This window comes from Setaria viridis, chromosome 1, assembly GCF_005286985.2.
Source record: "Setaria viridis chromosome 1, Setaria_viridis_v4.0, whole genome shotgun sequence".
In the NCBI taxonomy this organism is placed as follows: Eukaryota; Viridiplantae; Streptophyta; class Magnoliopsida; order Poales; family Poaceae; genus Setaria; species Setaria viridis.
Genome location: NC_048263.2, coordinates 24,849,244 through 24,864,804, shown reverse-complemented (window position 1 = coordinate 24,864,804; position 15,561 = coordinate 24,849,244). Strand labels below are relative to the sequence as shown.

Genomic DNA, 15,561 nt, shown 5'->3' with positions numbered 1-15,561 from the left:
CTTCCTTGCAGGGGCCGGGCTTCCGACCTCCCTGCTCGGGCGACGGCGAGGTGGAGAGGGGAAGGAGAGCGGAGCCCCGGCGGCGGCGGGTGAAGGTTCCCCGTGCCGCTTGCAGGAGCGACGCGGGGGTGAGTGACACCGCTTTCTGTTCGTATGTGTGATTCCATTCGGCCAACAGATCTTGAGATCGATAACACATACATCTAACCGCCAAGTAAGTTTTGTGCCAGTAAAAAAACAAATTATTGCTGTTTTTAACCTCATACTAAATCTTTTGAAGTTCCTCCTAGCTACCATGTTAGCATCGATCGAGACGAAGGTCCCAACTGGAACTTGGGGTTGCTGTCTCCCGACCGTGCTGAAATGCGGATCTGATGTTTCCTTTCAGGCTTTCACTGCTGGATCAGATTGTCCACTGAACCAAATTAATTACTCTACTGTGGCTTTCACCCAGATCACCCACCAACTCGTGGAGTACCATCGAATATCGATCGATCTCCGCCCTCGGTGAAACGGATACGTTGGTTCCCTAAAGTCGCATACTCGCAATGGAAGGGAGCACGCCTAGGCCTAGCTAGTTGGTCCCCGCGCATGCATTGCACGGCGTCTTTCGTAGTGACCATTCGCTCGGCCAAGCTAGTGGCTTCGTCAGTGTCACCCCCGTCTCTACCAGCTACAAACACCGCGCTTCAGAGGTTCGTGGTCGAGCCGTGTGTGCTCGTCTCGTCAAGCACCCGTTGACTTCTCTACGGCAAATTGACGGAACAATCCCAACATGTGGATCACGAAGCTATCCTGTTCCGCTTTCTGGAAGCTGTCTTCCGACCGCTCCAGGATCCAACGCCTTCCGGGCCTGCACAGAAGTGAACAGTTGACTGGCGTATCAAATGTCGTGTTGGCTACAACGACCTTGAATAAAAGAGACAATAGTAAAATATTGCGACCGGATGACTCAAACCATAAGGATCACAACATATGCTACATTTTCCATCATCTTTAAAAAGGAAATGTGCCGCCAGTCGCCACATGAAGCAAACAGCCGTGCCACAGCTTGTGGTTGTGGTTGTGGGTACTTGAAAAATCGAATACACAATCCCAAAAAGTATCTCCTCGTTCCAAGGTACCTACGAGGGTAATACAAAATTCAAACCCTAAAGATATATTTTACAAACAGGTACAGAGAAAGATGACAGTTACATCTTTCCAATTACGAATTGCTAGCCTAGGAGTCCAACTCGAACAAGAATAAAGCCTCGTAAAAATTGACATGAATAAGGTGGCCTGGTGAAGGTCCTAGCATCTCTTCACAAACAGCATTCTTGGATCCTCTGGCCTAACGGTTCTTTGCCTCTACCGGCCATTACAGCTCAGCTCACGAATTTGATGTTGGCATCTCCAGGAGATGAATCTTTCATCTACCTTTTAACACATCCCTACTATCTACCTTGCACCCATGCCTTGAAATTGCACAAATTATGCGATGGAAAGGCCAAAATCATATTAACAATGAACATTCGAGGGATTATCTTCTACCGATAGAGGGCATCATATACTAGCTAACTGTTTGAATTTCTCTTGTCCTCATGTATGTCATGAATTGCCCTGGTATCTCAGCAAGAAGTGACTGTACTGTCGACACCCCACTGCCTGGAAATAAGGATGAATTCAATATCAGATTTCTTGCTCAAGTAAAGATGGAGAAATGCAGGAATAGTACAGAAGAAATCAACAAGAAAATAATGCCGCTGGCTAGCTATATGAAAACAGTTTCTGTTGTTTTTTATTGACTGAAAGGATAATATACTTCTGATGACATAAATTTATGTTTGTCAAGTCAAACATCTTCAGCTTTGACCATCAATAACCCAAAAATCATATAGAATGACAACATAAGGCTGATGTAATAGATTCATCATGAAATCTACTTCCGTAATGCATAACTCATTCTATTTTGAATAACATTTTTTACAGATATTATTAGTCAAAGTGCCATATTGGAGATTATTGATGTCATAATGGACTTATATTTGGATTTTTTTAGGAGTAGAGAATCAGAGGAAGTACTTTATAGTACGCAAAAGATATATTTGCATCTTTTCAGGGAGGAAATTGAAGAAAAAAGAGGGATCAAATTCTGTTCCACATGCATACCATGTGCATCCTTCATTGGGGCGAACTGTATCATATCCCTTGATGCAACCCTTCCGGTTGAGCTTTCCAGTTTCTCTCCTTTATTTGGATCTAGAAACTGCACATCACAAATTTTGATATTAAAATGTGGATGAGCTGAGCTTGGGCAGGCGCAGCAGGAAGAAAGAAAGTCGACGACAGATGCATCAGCAACCAATCTTGTCAATATCACTTGATATAAAGTATCGGGGTGCTGTATTTAATGATTATATTAAGGCAGTCACATCTAGAGAAATAGAACTTAAAAAAATGAATATTAAGTTTGTTATCCGAGCTCCTATATTTTTTTCTTGATAAGGGAAACTTTACTAATCTTAGACAGATACATCAAGGTGACACATTAGTACTAAGACCATCCGAGCTAGTATAGTTGCAGACTTGCAGCCAAGAGAAATTTTATCTCCTATAGTTGCAGCCAAGAGAAATTTTATCTCCTATAGTTCCTATAGTGCTGGATCTACGCAGCAACTGTTTCTAAGCATTTCAATTTTAGTTCCAGAACAAAATAAATACAAATGACTTGAAAAAACTGTAACAATTTATCTGGACCTCACATTACCTCCATTTCCTTGAAATCAGCCCCTCCCACTCCAATAACAATGATAGACATAGGAAAATCTGATGCCCTTATGATTGCATCAATAGTCTCTTGAAAATCAGTCACCACACCATCCTGGAAAATAGTTTGACAGTAAGAAGAAAATCATAGATAGCTATTTTTTTTTGAGGATGGTTTCAGAGGTATACATACAGTGACTATTAACAAAATAAAGTATTTCTGTTGATTGTCAGCAAGAGATTGGCTAGCTATTGTCATAGCAGTGCTGATCAAATGACCAAAGAGAGTAGGGCCAGCCAGTGATACATTACGAAGTGCACTGATATAAGCTGACATAATTCCTTGTATTCCGTCAACCTGAAGAAGTTTGATAAGATCAGCTTGCGTGTAAACAGTTCCAAATCAGCTTTACTTTTACAAAATAAATAAGTAGCAAATCTACTTCCAGGTAAATATTCTAAATGAGAAAATCAGGTTACAAATCAGCTTTTGAGAAGTAGCAATTATTCTGAAGAAAGAAAACCAGCATTTCAAGTGTAGCAAAAAATAAAAAATAGAATACCTCAGGTTGATAGGTGCTGCCATTCAAGTTGAAACAATGGGAAACAGGACCATCGATAGGTCTTGCTCCAAAGCCCCAAGAGGGGAAACGTTTAGCTGGGTCATAGTACTGTAGAACATCACCAATTTCCAGTATTGCCTTCCAAAAAAAGCAACAGAAGAACACAAAATCACTACACGCTCAGAGTCTCTGAGGGTCATCAGAACATAAGAACAAATGGGTGATCAATCAGTTGCTCACCTTCTGATATACATTTGGCCGACCTGAGGGGTCAATGTAATGCAAGGAATCTGGAAGCCGTGGGTTTCCATTTGAAGCTACAAAGGGTAAACATCGACAGTAATATATTAAGCATGAACTTATGACTAGAGAAACAGAAGTAAAGAAAGGTCAATGTGCACTACCATGTCTGCCGCATACCTGTGAAATCTACACCTACCATAAAATTCAACTGGCACCCAGCAGAAATATAATCTAGAAAAGTATGTCGATTGCTCTCGACATATTTTTCCACATATAACTGACTCTTCAATACCTGCATATCAGAATGAAAAACTATTTATATAATGCAACATTTAAATATATTCCAAAGTAACAAATTTTACCTCCTTACTGTGACATTCATGTGCATTGCTGGCAGGAACAAAGAAATTTTCACCATTCTGCCTATGGTACATGTTTTCCAATTCTGCAACTGATTTGACTATCTTGCTGTCGAATTACAAAGGGTATCTAATCAGAAAACAAATTGGAATTCAAGTATTAATGGCCCAGGCTCTAAGGCACCATGGAACATACTTACGAACAGATCAAAATGGAAAAGGAGCAGTGGAACGAGTTAAACAGGGGACAATTACCCGACTAGGTCATGTTTGCCATTGCTACTGAAGTTAAAGCACTCTATAATTAGAGGGTTCTCCTGCAACACAATATAACCATAAGAACGAACAACAATTAGATTAATACAAATACTTTCATCATTGACCAACAAACACTGTCTTTGATTTAGATATCACACTATCAGCATCACTCTGTGGTTAAAATCAAAGGTGCAGTGTTGCTTCCATAAGTATCAAAGAGTAAAACATGTTCTGAAAATAGATGGTTTCGACAGCTAACATCAACAGAAGTACAGAAGTAAAAAGGAAGAAGATAGTTTCATGCCTTACTTCCAATCTGTTGGAGATTCAGAATCACTGGCTTCCACCTAGGATTGAGATCATTCTTTCTTACTTCTGTCTTGCAAATTGGAACGGGCATTCCACTATCTGATATTCTAGATATTAGCAAGAAAGGATCCTGCAATAACGCATATTTAGAAATAAGAATGGTGAAATGGCACCAAAAAAAAAACCAAAAGATTGGCATAGAAAAAAAAAAGCGAGTCCAAATAGTACAAGAAAAAAAAGAACTAAGGAATAGAAACATAAGACCATAAGCTTACACTCTTTGTGAGAAGATCCTTGATTTCAAGATCCGAACAGCGGAATACCATCTCCATGATTGCTTTTGAACCTGCACTTTCTTCAGCCTGAATGGTTAGCTCACCAAATTTGCTAGGATTTGGCAAGTTGTGTTCAGAAACACCAAGCTTTAAAGTCAACAGCCTGTCCCGCTTGGTGATAACCTGCAAAATTGGCCTTGGTCTTCAACAGAAGTACAGACAATATTAATCTAGAATTAGCATAGTCTTGGAACATATTAATGTTACAAAATTCTAGAAAATCTTCATGTAATGCTACATGCAAGTGTTGCCTTGCAATCACGCAATATTATGTTCACATCTAAGTAGCATATGCATGTTACCATAGGCCACTATGTCAAAGTTACAAATTCAAGTAAATTGCATTAAGGGTCACGGAACTTGTCATATAGGTTCACTTAGGTCAATGAACTCCAAATTTGTGCATTTTGATCAAACCTGTTTAAGTGAGTCACCTAATGTAATTATGTGGCGAGCCCTTTTTTTAATAAGATGACAAAGCACACTGGCACAAACAAGGTGCTTTGCAGAGATGGCTCTAAATTTTGCTGAATTACACTGTCTAGTTGTGTTCCCTCCATGCCAAAGCTAACTGCATGGCCTTAAGGTGTAACGGCTTTCATTGATCGTGAATCAAAACGCATTTATCAAGCAGAGCAACACAATTATATGTCATGTATCTTGTGTAATCATTAAACGGGAGCACAATTCTATGTCATGTATATGAGCAACTGCAGGCTGCAGCATCTGAAAAGACCAGGAACAAACAGCCGTTTTCAAGCTACTACCTAATTCACCATAGCCATTGCTATCACAACTTCAGTTTCGGGGTCCATACTCAAAAGATTGGGGCAATTGTACCATGGCGTACTAAGGAAAGTGGAGTTGGGGACTTTGTGGATCTACAGGAGGGAAATCTGGGGGCATTGCTGATGGGTGGGGCCAACTGGCAGAGAGTGGGAATCAACAGTGTGATGGATTTTGAGCTGGTAGTGCTGGAGATTGAAAGAGCGAACTGAAGAGAGAAAGGCTTAAGACATCACAAATAGGAGACTAAGTAAGACATCACAAATAGGAGATTTAAGAATCTCGTATAGATATGGGACTACTTTGCCAAAAAAAAAAGGCCACCAAGCATGGGTTGGGAAATTTGTGCCAATGTGCCATTTACCATGTTGGCAGGTCCATATCAACAATCAGTACCTAGCTGGCCTGCTAAGGACATTAGTGACTCATTTGAACTCCTTCAGTGGCCTAGATGTGCAATTTAGGATTTCAGTGACCTACTTAGACCTCCATGACAAACTCAGTAATGTAATGCAATTTGCTCTACAAATTCCTATGATAAGTTCATGTTGGTCCACGAGTCTGAATTGTGCAAGCAAACAGATACAAAATTAGCTTAAGTTTGCCTTCAGATGTTCCGCTTCAGAGCTTACCTGCTAATTATCGATCACTGTGAGTGAGCGCATGACTCAACAATAGCCAAGTTACACAGCCAGGAAAACATACACCGTCAGTGTTTTCTAGTCTCTTTAATTTGTCCTTTGCCAACTACTTGAAATTCTATCCATGTTGGAAATTCAGAACGATTTTTCTTGCTCAAAATAAGGTATGTTGGCAGTGTGCACCAAAGTGAGCATTACTCAGGAGAAGAATATATACCATGAAAAAACATAACAATTTCAAAAGCCAAAAGAAATATACCTCTGACAAAAGACAGGTAGCCTCTCCAAGAAACTCTTGCTCCTCCAGCTTAAGCATCTGTATTGCAGAGCAGATTAGCATAAGAACCGCAAAGCAGCAGCAAAGAGAAATGAGGGGTGTAGGCTTAATAAATCACATCCCCTAGTATCTTGGCAGAATCTAACAGGGTCACTGAAACGTGGCTATTAATATAAGATTTAAGGAACAATTGAAAAACAGACTGAAGCTGCAAGTCAGTGAGTTCTATACTTCGAATAGGCAGAATTCCTTGTTTTCATAACCAAGTACATGCATGCGATTCTTTTTCGTTTGGGATTATATAGAAAAAACATTTTAAAGATATCTGGAGGTGTTCAAGAAAAATTGAGTAAACGAAATTAATTTAATGTGGAGATTTTAGGCCCAAAAAAAGTATATATTATTCTCTATATATTCAAATAACTAATATTTTCTAAGTACAAAAACAAATTTAAATGTTGCATTAGGTATACATTATAGAAGTATCAATGAATACTATCTGAATTTAATTATATAAACCATTTTACCCGAGCAAAACATTAAATGGATCAGAAGGTCCTGAAGGGTGAAGACATTCCAGCTTTTGTCAGCTTGGAACATCCCGTTAATAGTATCAGAGTGTGCTTTACTATTACTCTATTAGCAATTAGCAGACTCAGTGCAGAAGTAAATAGAACAGAAGTAATATAGAATTGCAACAACAGTCACCTTTTCACTGACATCATGGAACTGTGGGTCAATGTCAAAAACCTGAAAACTGCAAATAAAATTATCCGTTTAGGCAATAAGATAGTTAAGAGGTAACACACACTCTTGACAATTAATTTATGATACAAAAAATGGTGAAATTTGAAGTATACTATGACAGAAGACTGAAAGAAGCTTACACCAATGGCTGAAGAACCTCAAACTGGTACTGCATACTGATTTTTGTCATCCAAGATGGGTTCAAAGAATTTAAAATTACTTCACTACGCCCAATTTCTTCAAGTGGTCCATCTTTCCTTTTGGAATACAGAACCACCATGGGGTTAATCTGAGGGAAATGGGTGAGAGAGATTAAGAAAGGGTGGCAACATAAGAACTCAACAAAAATTCAGCTAAAGTAGCATGGATACAGAGAGAAAGGTGGCTGTAGCTACTTTCCTTAAAGCAGTGGGCAAGGAAGGGTCTAGAAAGGAAAACAATTTTATCACATCAAAAGGCCAATTGTGTTTGTATTTTTGAAATTCACTCTCAAGAAAGGCCATGGAAACAACGATGAAAATGAAGCTGGAGAAGGGGAGAGGGTGGCATTGAGGAGGAACTAATAGAAGGTGAAAGAGGAAATGGAGAGACTTTGGTGCGCAGCAGAGCACGTGAGAGAGTAGAAGCGTAAGTAGTTGTCTGCGTGGTAACAGATGAGGTGGTGGATGTAGAGTGTAGGACATGGCAACCGCCTGCAGCCTGCTACTGCAAGAGTAGCTATAGTTTAGAGGTGAGAGGAAAGAGGGGAGGAAGAACAAGAGAAAAAGTAAGTGTGGACAATAGAGCTGAATCAGTGTATATCGCCAGTGAGAGTATGCCTTGACAACCACATAGGACAAAATGATTCAGGCACACGGGGGTTAATATGCACTGGTTTATAAATTCATGGGATGCAAATTAAATGGTGGTACAATTGAGGGTGTAAATTAAACCAAGTCCAGAGTCAGGGGAACCAAAGTGGAGTTTGCCTTATTGTTTTCTGGTCTCACTTCAACATTAGAATATGCTGCAAAGTTTGGTGATATAGGTAAATGGTAAAGTATCATCTGAAATACAACTTAGCTTCTCAAGTTTCTATTACAAGCTCGCCAGGAATTGGACGTGTTCACATGCTAACCTAAAAGACTAAATCATGTGCATAGACTCCTTAAGAATGAATGTGGCTTTTACCCAAAAAAACGCTCTTCCTAGTAGCAACTTTTTAGGCTTTTATAAATATTTTATGTAGCATATTAAGGGGTCGTGGAGAACATGACCTGAGGTTCACGAGATTTCGAACGACAAAATGAAAGAAACTTAAGGGACTGCTTTTTCACTCTAGGACCTCATTTCTAAGCTAAGGTAGTGGATTAACATCGCATATGAGATATGAGCTAGGAAAGGTAATTATGTATGCTATAATTAGCTTGCCATTTCCTTTTATACTTTCCGGAATTATGTCACATGGTGGAATTAATGATAACCGCTCAATTAATATCACTTTAGGGTTTTAACCAAACAAAGCCCCTGTTTGTTTTCCTCCTAGATTATATAAGCTAGATTATGATCCATGGGTAGTAGGGTAAAAGATTATTTTGGGACCACAAATAATCTAAAATAAGCTACCCAAGAGTAGCTTATTTGAGATTATTTGTAGTCCCATGGTGGTCCTAAAGTGTTCTTTTACCATAGTACCCATGACCCATAATCTAGATTATATAGTTTAGGTGGATTATAAGAGACCTCAACATGGTATTCAATAAGAAGCATGACATAGCATATGCCAGTGAAGATACAGAAGCATAATTTAATGCAATGAGCAGCTCTCCTGACTGTTGCTTTTTTCTTTACAAAAACAGATAAGGTAAAGGGCTATAAGATATTAAGATGCAAGGAAATGAACAATAGCAAAGTCACGAATGCAAGAGGTGCAACAAGGAGAATACCTTGGGAAAATATTCTTGATCGCCCAAATTTGATGCAGAGAGAGATAACTGCAACATGCATACTGTCAGCATCAAACACTACACAACTAAACAAGCCTCGTGTATTCAGAGACTAAAACTCTACTGCTACAAGCAACAGATAACGCAACACAATAAAAGAAATGCATAACATAAATCACATAAATGACCATAGACCTCACATGGAGCAAAATTGTAGTACCAAACCCTTACAAAATCACACTAAAACAGGGATAATGAAATGCCGAGGTATCCTACTGAAAGAATTCCAAGTAGTTGTACCCCATAACATAGCATTAATGAATAAGTTGCTACAGGGACCGGTCTTAGCTGCTCAGCTATAGCTTGAAGTATGTTATACACAAATTCAATGAAGATTAAATATCCAAAAATGTTTCCAAACAAATCAATATGGATGTCATAAAACCATATATGACTCGAGAACTCGGCCATCTTTTACACTAGCATCTCTATGACTCTAAGGACACACGAGCCGCTGACTGCAGCCACCAGAATTATTGGAAAAGCACCAAACCAGGGGTGCAGCACAGTCAAATCAGCACAGCACCCAATCACCATAGGTTAATGCAGTAATGTGAAATTGTGAACGGTGTCCCGTCCCCAGCCACGGGTCATTTTCCCGAACTGCCACTTTTTAGATTGCGTGCACCAGATGGTAGCACCTAGATTCACAGAACGGGGGACCAGATAGCTAGTATCAACCGAAGTATGGTGAGAATTCCCATCGCTCCAATCAGAAACCACCGCCTACCCCCATGCGTCCTCCGCGGACGCCACAAAACCACCGAACCGATCCTAAAACAGGCAAGGGGGCAGCACGCGGCGGGACCTAGCCGTCGCCACCGCCGGGCGCAATGCCGGTGCCCGAGCTCCTACGCCCGAGCCGAGTACCACTGGCCTACCGCTCGAAGGTAGAACTATAGAGCCCCCGGGGGTTGCGAGGCGGGCTCCGTACCTCGATCTGCGTGGACGCGCCAGCGCCGCGGGAGCGGAGGAAGCGATCGGCCGCGGCGGAGGCGGCCTGGGCGGCTTTGGCGGCGGCGGGGCCGACGGGGTGGGCGCCGCTATGGCCCGCCTCGTCGGAGCAGCAGTTCCCCATCGCCGGCGGGCCTCTACCCCCACGTCAGCCGCTCGCCGTCGAGGCGGGCGAGATCTCAGATATCGGAGGGAGGGGAGGGAGCGCGTGGGGATGGGAGTTGCTGCCGCAAGTAGCCAGCGAAGAAGAGCAAGTGGAGTCGTGGAGACGACACGGCACGGAGACTTGGACCCCAACCTTACCCAACGCAGCAGCACAGTACGCGCAGAGAGAGGGGAGAGATGGGGGGCCGGCCGGGCACCGGGAACAGGGCGGAATTTACGGCTTTGTCCCTGGACGGCTGAGCGAGGTTTGACCGTTTGACTCGCGCCCGTCCCGTTGGCCGTTGCCTTTTGTTTGACTAGTTGAGCGCCGGTGTTGAAAATTTCGCAAGCAAGAAGCATACAACGCATACGGTACCTTTGGTAGATCATGTTAATAGGGGCATGCCAAATAACACTAGCCATCTCTGGTAGTTTGGCGCTTTTAATTTTGCTGAGCATTTGACAATTAGCAACCAAATGCATCTCTTTTCAATTTTACAGTCATGATTATGTTAACATGGGAACAGGGATTCAGGGTCTGAAAGGATTGTAGAACATTTAGGTTACACAGATTTTGCTTCTTTTTTCTCCAAAGCCAGAACTAAAAGAGTAACTCTCATTCTGCACATGTACTGCTTCACTATTGTTATGCTTATCAAATCTATTCAGACTGCCTCCCACAAAAACTTCGCCTGCCAACTGCCATCCATAAACACAGCATAAACCATATCACCTTGTTCAAAAAATGCATTGAAAATAAAAATGAACCGAATACTGATGATACATCAACAATAGTACACTGAACTGAATAAGGATTCACCAATAAAAATGTTTTGTCCTATAACACAGAGATAGCTATTCTACAACAAATCGGGTAGAAAAAGTTCATCTAAGCTTGCGTCATTGCACCAGGTATGTCCTAGGCAGAGGGCGGGCTCGGTTCAGGCAGAGAGGGCACCTCCTCACTAACGCTTACATGCAAGTTTGCAGAAACTATAAAAATGTAGATGCCTAATATATATGAATGCCACAACTAAATGGATGGATGGACCTTAGTGCTTCAAATACCATCACAATGTCACAGGAAATTGAAGCGTGCGTCTCAAAACAAAATGCCAGTTTGCAATCCGAAAACTATACAAGCACCCAGCTCCAGAGTTTGGGGTGAAAATATTTTATTGCGTCATCTTGAAAACGAGTGAACCAGGCGAATTCTAGTATCATTTTGCTGCAAAGCAAATGAGCTTCAGTCACAACTATACGCCTCACACATGATGGCTTCCAAATAAGTATCCCAGGTTTGTTTGGAAAATTGCTCAGATTATTCTCCTATCCACACATGACGCACGTGTTACAATTTTTTCAATCAAAAGTCCAAATTACTCCCTTCAAGTATACTTCAAGTATAGTAAAATCTATATAACTCCTTAAAACTATGTTTTGGTTCAATCTACCTTCTAAACTATGTTATTTCATTCAACTTACCCCATAATGCAATTTGTCCTTTTTTTTCCTCCATACACAAGTTGAATTTTAATTTGATACTTTGCAGAGTAGTAGTGGACAATGATCTATATTAAAAAAATATTTTATGAATTTTTTAACATTATTTTTTTATATAATTTTGTATCTCAAGGATAAATTTTATTATTAAATATCTTACCCTACCAAAATAATGATAAAAAATTATGATATATTTTTCTAACATGTCTTATGATGTCTGCCATCATCTTGCAAAATTTGAACTTAAGACTCCGTGCATGGAGGAAAAAAAAAGACAAATTGTGTTAACTGTTAAGGGTAAACTAAACCAAACGGCATAGTTTAAGAGGTCAACTGAACTAAAAAAATATTTTAGAAATTACCTAGACTTTGGTTATACTTAAAGGGAGTAATTTGGACTTTGAACTTTTCCCTTTTCAATTCTTATGCAGGTAATCCTGCATGTTATTAACAGAAACATTCAGGCACTCTTCTTCGGAGGAAGCCTCCGTGCACGAAGGATTCTAAGAAAACAATGTTCTCAAACACCGTACAATCAAGAATCTAGGGATGACATATAGCGCTTATCCTTATTTTTCAAAGAAGCAGTCACCTGATTTGTAAAAACATGACAGTCACGGTAAATAATTCATATCTAGAGTTCTAGCCAACATAAAATATTGTTCTTTAACAATATGGAAAGTTTGAAGGGGACTCGTTTGGCAGGGTTGTGGTTATGGCTGAAACGGCTCCGGCTGTTACTCCTCTGATGAAGCAGTTTCTCTGGTGAAGCTGAAGTAGTTCTGAAAAATGTTTGGCAAGTGGCTTCTCTTATACTTTTAGGAATAGATGTAAGAGGTCAAATGTCCTATATGACCTTAGCTGTACGGCTGTGTCAAATGTCCAAATGAGATTTCATATGAAATTAAAAAATATTAGTAAATAGATTAATAATTATAATTATAAGTCAACCATTTATTTTTATTTACATAGGTACTTGTCGGTGTTTAAACCCAACAACCTACCGAGGGGGTGCCCGAGGTAGATCGAGATCATGAACTCGAAGGTAAATATAGACACACGATTTAGATAGGTTTGGGCCGCTAGATTGCGTAATACCCTACGTCTTGTGCGTTGGTTGGATTGAATTGCTTTGGAGAGATCCCTGCCTCACCTTATATTACCGAGGGTAGGGTTACAAGTCGGTTGGTTACAAGAATACTAGTCGGATACGACTAGAGCAGTTCTACTCTTATTATAACAAGAACTGTCTTAATCCTTGACTAGTTCATGTCTTTCCATGTAGAGTACGTCGTCCTGCGCCATGGTCTCCATGTCAGATGTGTCTCGGTGTCCAGCCCCATATTTAGGACTGTCCAAATCTTCTGGTGGGCCCATAGATGTATGTGTCAGCCATACATCTATAGGCCCACTGGGAGGCTTCGACAGTTCTAGATACGGAGCTGTACACCGAGACGTGTCAGACATGGAGACTGCGGTGCAGGACGGCGTGGTCTACGTGGAGGATAAGAACTAGTCGAGGATTAGGAAACTACTCGTAGCAATTAGAGTAGGACTCTCTAGTCGAATCCGACTAGTATTCTTGTAAACAACCGACCTGTAACCCTACCCCAGCAATATAAGGCGAGGCAGGGACCCCCTCCAAATAAGTTCAATCAATACAATCCAACCAGCACACATGATGTAGGGTATTACGCGACATAAGCAGCCCGAACCTATCTAAGTTGTGTGTTCGAGTTTACCTTCGAGTTCCTGATCTCGGCGAGCCCCACGCATGAAACACTACCTTGAGTAACCCCTCGGTAAGTTGCCGGGTCTAAACACCGACAGCTGGCGCGCCAGGTAGGGGATCTCGCCAAAGATTCACCGGCAAACTCGATGGTCCAAGTCATCATCAAGTCCACCGTCACGTTCGAAGCGGGTGCAACGTTCATCTTCGACTCCTGGGTCTGCGTCGTAGACGGCGCTGGAAACTTCCTCCACCACATTGCGTCGGCCCTGGAGGAGAAGCACTATGTCATCAATCTTCATCGCCAAGCTTTGGAGGACTTCGTTGAAAAATTCAACAAAATTTTCGACCTCTTCCGAGGCTCAAGGGATGAGTCCGAGTACAACTCGACTTCTCCCACTAATTGGACTGGTTCCCATAAGCTGGTGCTTAATCCATCATGTGAATCGGTCTATGATACAAGTCAATTTCTGTTTGGACTCCAAAACTCGGGTGCTGTCTACCAAACCACCCTGTCTAGATCTCAATCCAACTCGGATTCGATCAAGGACCTCGACTACTACTCGGATCCAGGTGAGAAAATCCCTTTATCAGGTCCGCAGCAGGGCCTGGTAATCACATCTACTCCACAAGGTAGATTCGTCTACTAGCCCGACATGAAGACATCTGCTCTCGCCAAGGATGACGAGTCACGCCTTGTTGCGTACCTCGATACTCTCCCTTACCAAGAGGGTACCCCTCAGTCTCCTATCTACGAAGAAGATGGCCCTACAAAGATTCTCACATCGAGCTCGGCTAGTTTTTCCTCGGAACGGGAACTACTTGCCATCATCGCTCCTCAAGAGGGCGATAGCAAAGAACCTCCAGAAAGGCATCTGCGACGCGAGCGTCATCCGGATGACATGTCCGCGGATGAGTTCACCGCCAATGTAGAAAGAGAAGAAACCGAGAGTCAAAGGACTCGACGGCAAGCAAGAAACGCGGCACGAGTAGATCGTTGCCGCCACCTTGCATCCGACTTACCCATCATGAACTTGGATCACGCGTTTGAAGCAGTTCAATCACGTCATCACCATACTCCTCTCGCCACCGTCGCATCCATTGACCTAATTACTTGGGCATTGTCACAAACCAAGTACACTACGCAACTGGCTCTATTGGTAGAGCATGCGTACTAGCAACTCGATCGACAGAGTTTGATTAGCTTGGTTCGACACACCTCTTCCCACCATGGCAGTAGTGCCAGACCTAGTCAAAATGAAGATGCCCGACCAAGTTGAAACGAGGTTTCCAAAATCGAGAACCCCAAACCAAGTCAGCACAGAGCAGAAGGTTGTTGGACAGGACCCTCGAGAGGCTGTGGCCACCGTGGGTCCCATCCAGAGCCTGAACAACCAACACGTGACCTCTGTCAAAAGCTCAACAAGAATCACGACACTCGAGACATCATCGAAGGGCGTCGCCGCGAGCGCGAGCAGGAAGTCAACTACTCGGGAGAAGACTCTTACGGATTTCCCACCTTCTCAAATCGAGTACGCAAGATGAATCTACCCGACAAGTTTAAAACTCCGGGTATTACCATGTACGATGGCAAGCAGGACTCAGTCCAATGGCTGAGGTGCAACTCACCATCAGTCCAGGTGGCGGGAGGAAATGATGATACCAAAGTCATCTACTTCCCCTTTTACATGGAGGTAGGGCCACTCACATGGCTCAAATCTCTAGAAGGGAACTCCATTGACACGTGGAGCCAACTGAAGGTGGCTTCGCAAATAACTTCGCAGGGGCAATGCAACGTCCTGGCAATAGGATCGACTTGTCTCAAATCAAACAGCAACAAGGTGAGACCCTGTGCAGTTATCTACGTCGTTTCTTCGACAAGAAGGCCACTGCCGTGAACATCACGGAGCGGGATGCCATAGAGTGCTTCCAGAATGATCTCTATGACCACCGGATGTTCCAAGATTTTGGCACGAGATG

General features: G+C 42.1%; 1 protein-coding gene across 1 annotated transcript; it reads right to left on the bottom strand.

The window, feature by feature from the left end:
• Positions 1–1,027: 1,027 nt before the first annotated feature.
• Positions 1,028–10,478, bottom strand: LOC117852418 (protein BONZAI 1). The gene is made up of 16 exons (XM_034734520.2): positions 10,186–10,478; positions 9,192–9,239; positions 7,407–7,555; positions 7,228–7,276; positions 6,502–6,558; positions 4,756–4,938; positions 4,476–4,610; positions 4,169–4,230; positions 3,917–4,022; positions 3,732–3,846; positions 3,552–3,628; positions 3,312–3,449; positions 2,942–3,106; positions 2,750–2,863; positions 2,152–2,248; positions 1,028–1,647 (listed from the first exon to the last, which is right to left on the bottom strand). Exons 1-16 carry the CDS (start codon positions 10,327–10,329, stop codon positions 1,553–1,555), a joined length of 1,734 nt encoding a protein of 577 aa, XP_034590411.1. The 5' UTR covers positions 10,330–10,478; the 3' UTR covers positions 1,028–1,552.
• Positions 10,479–15,561: the final 5,083 nt, after the last annotated feature.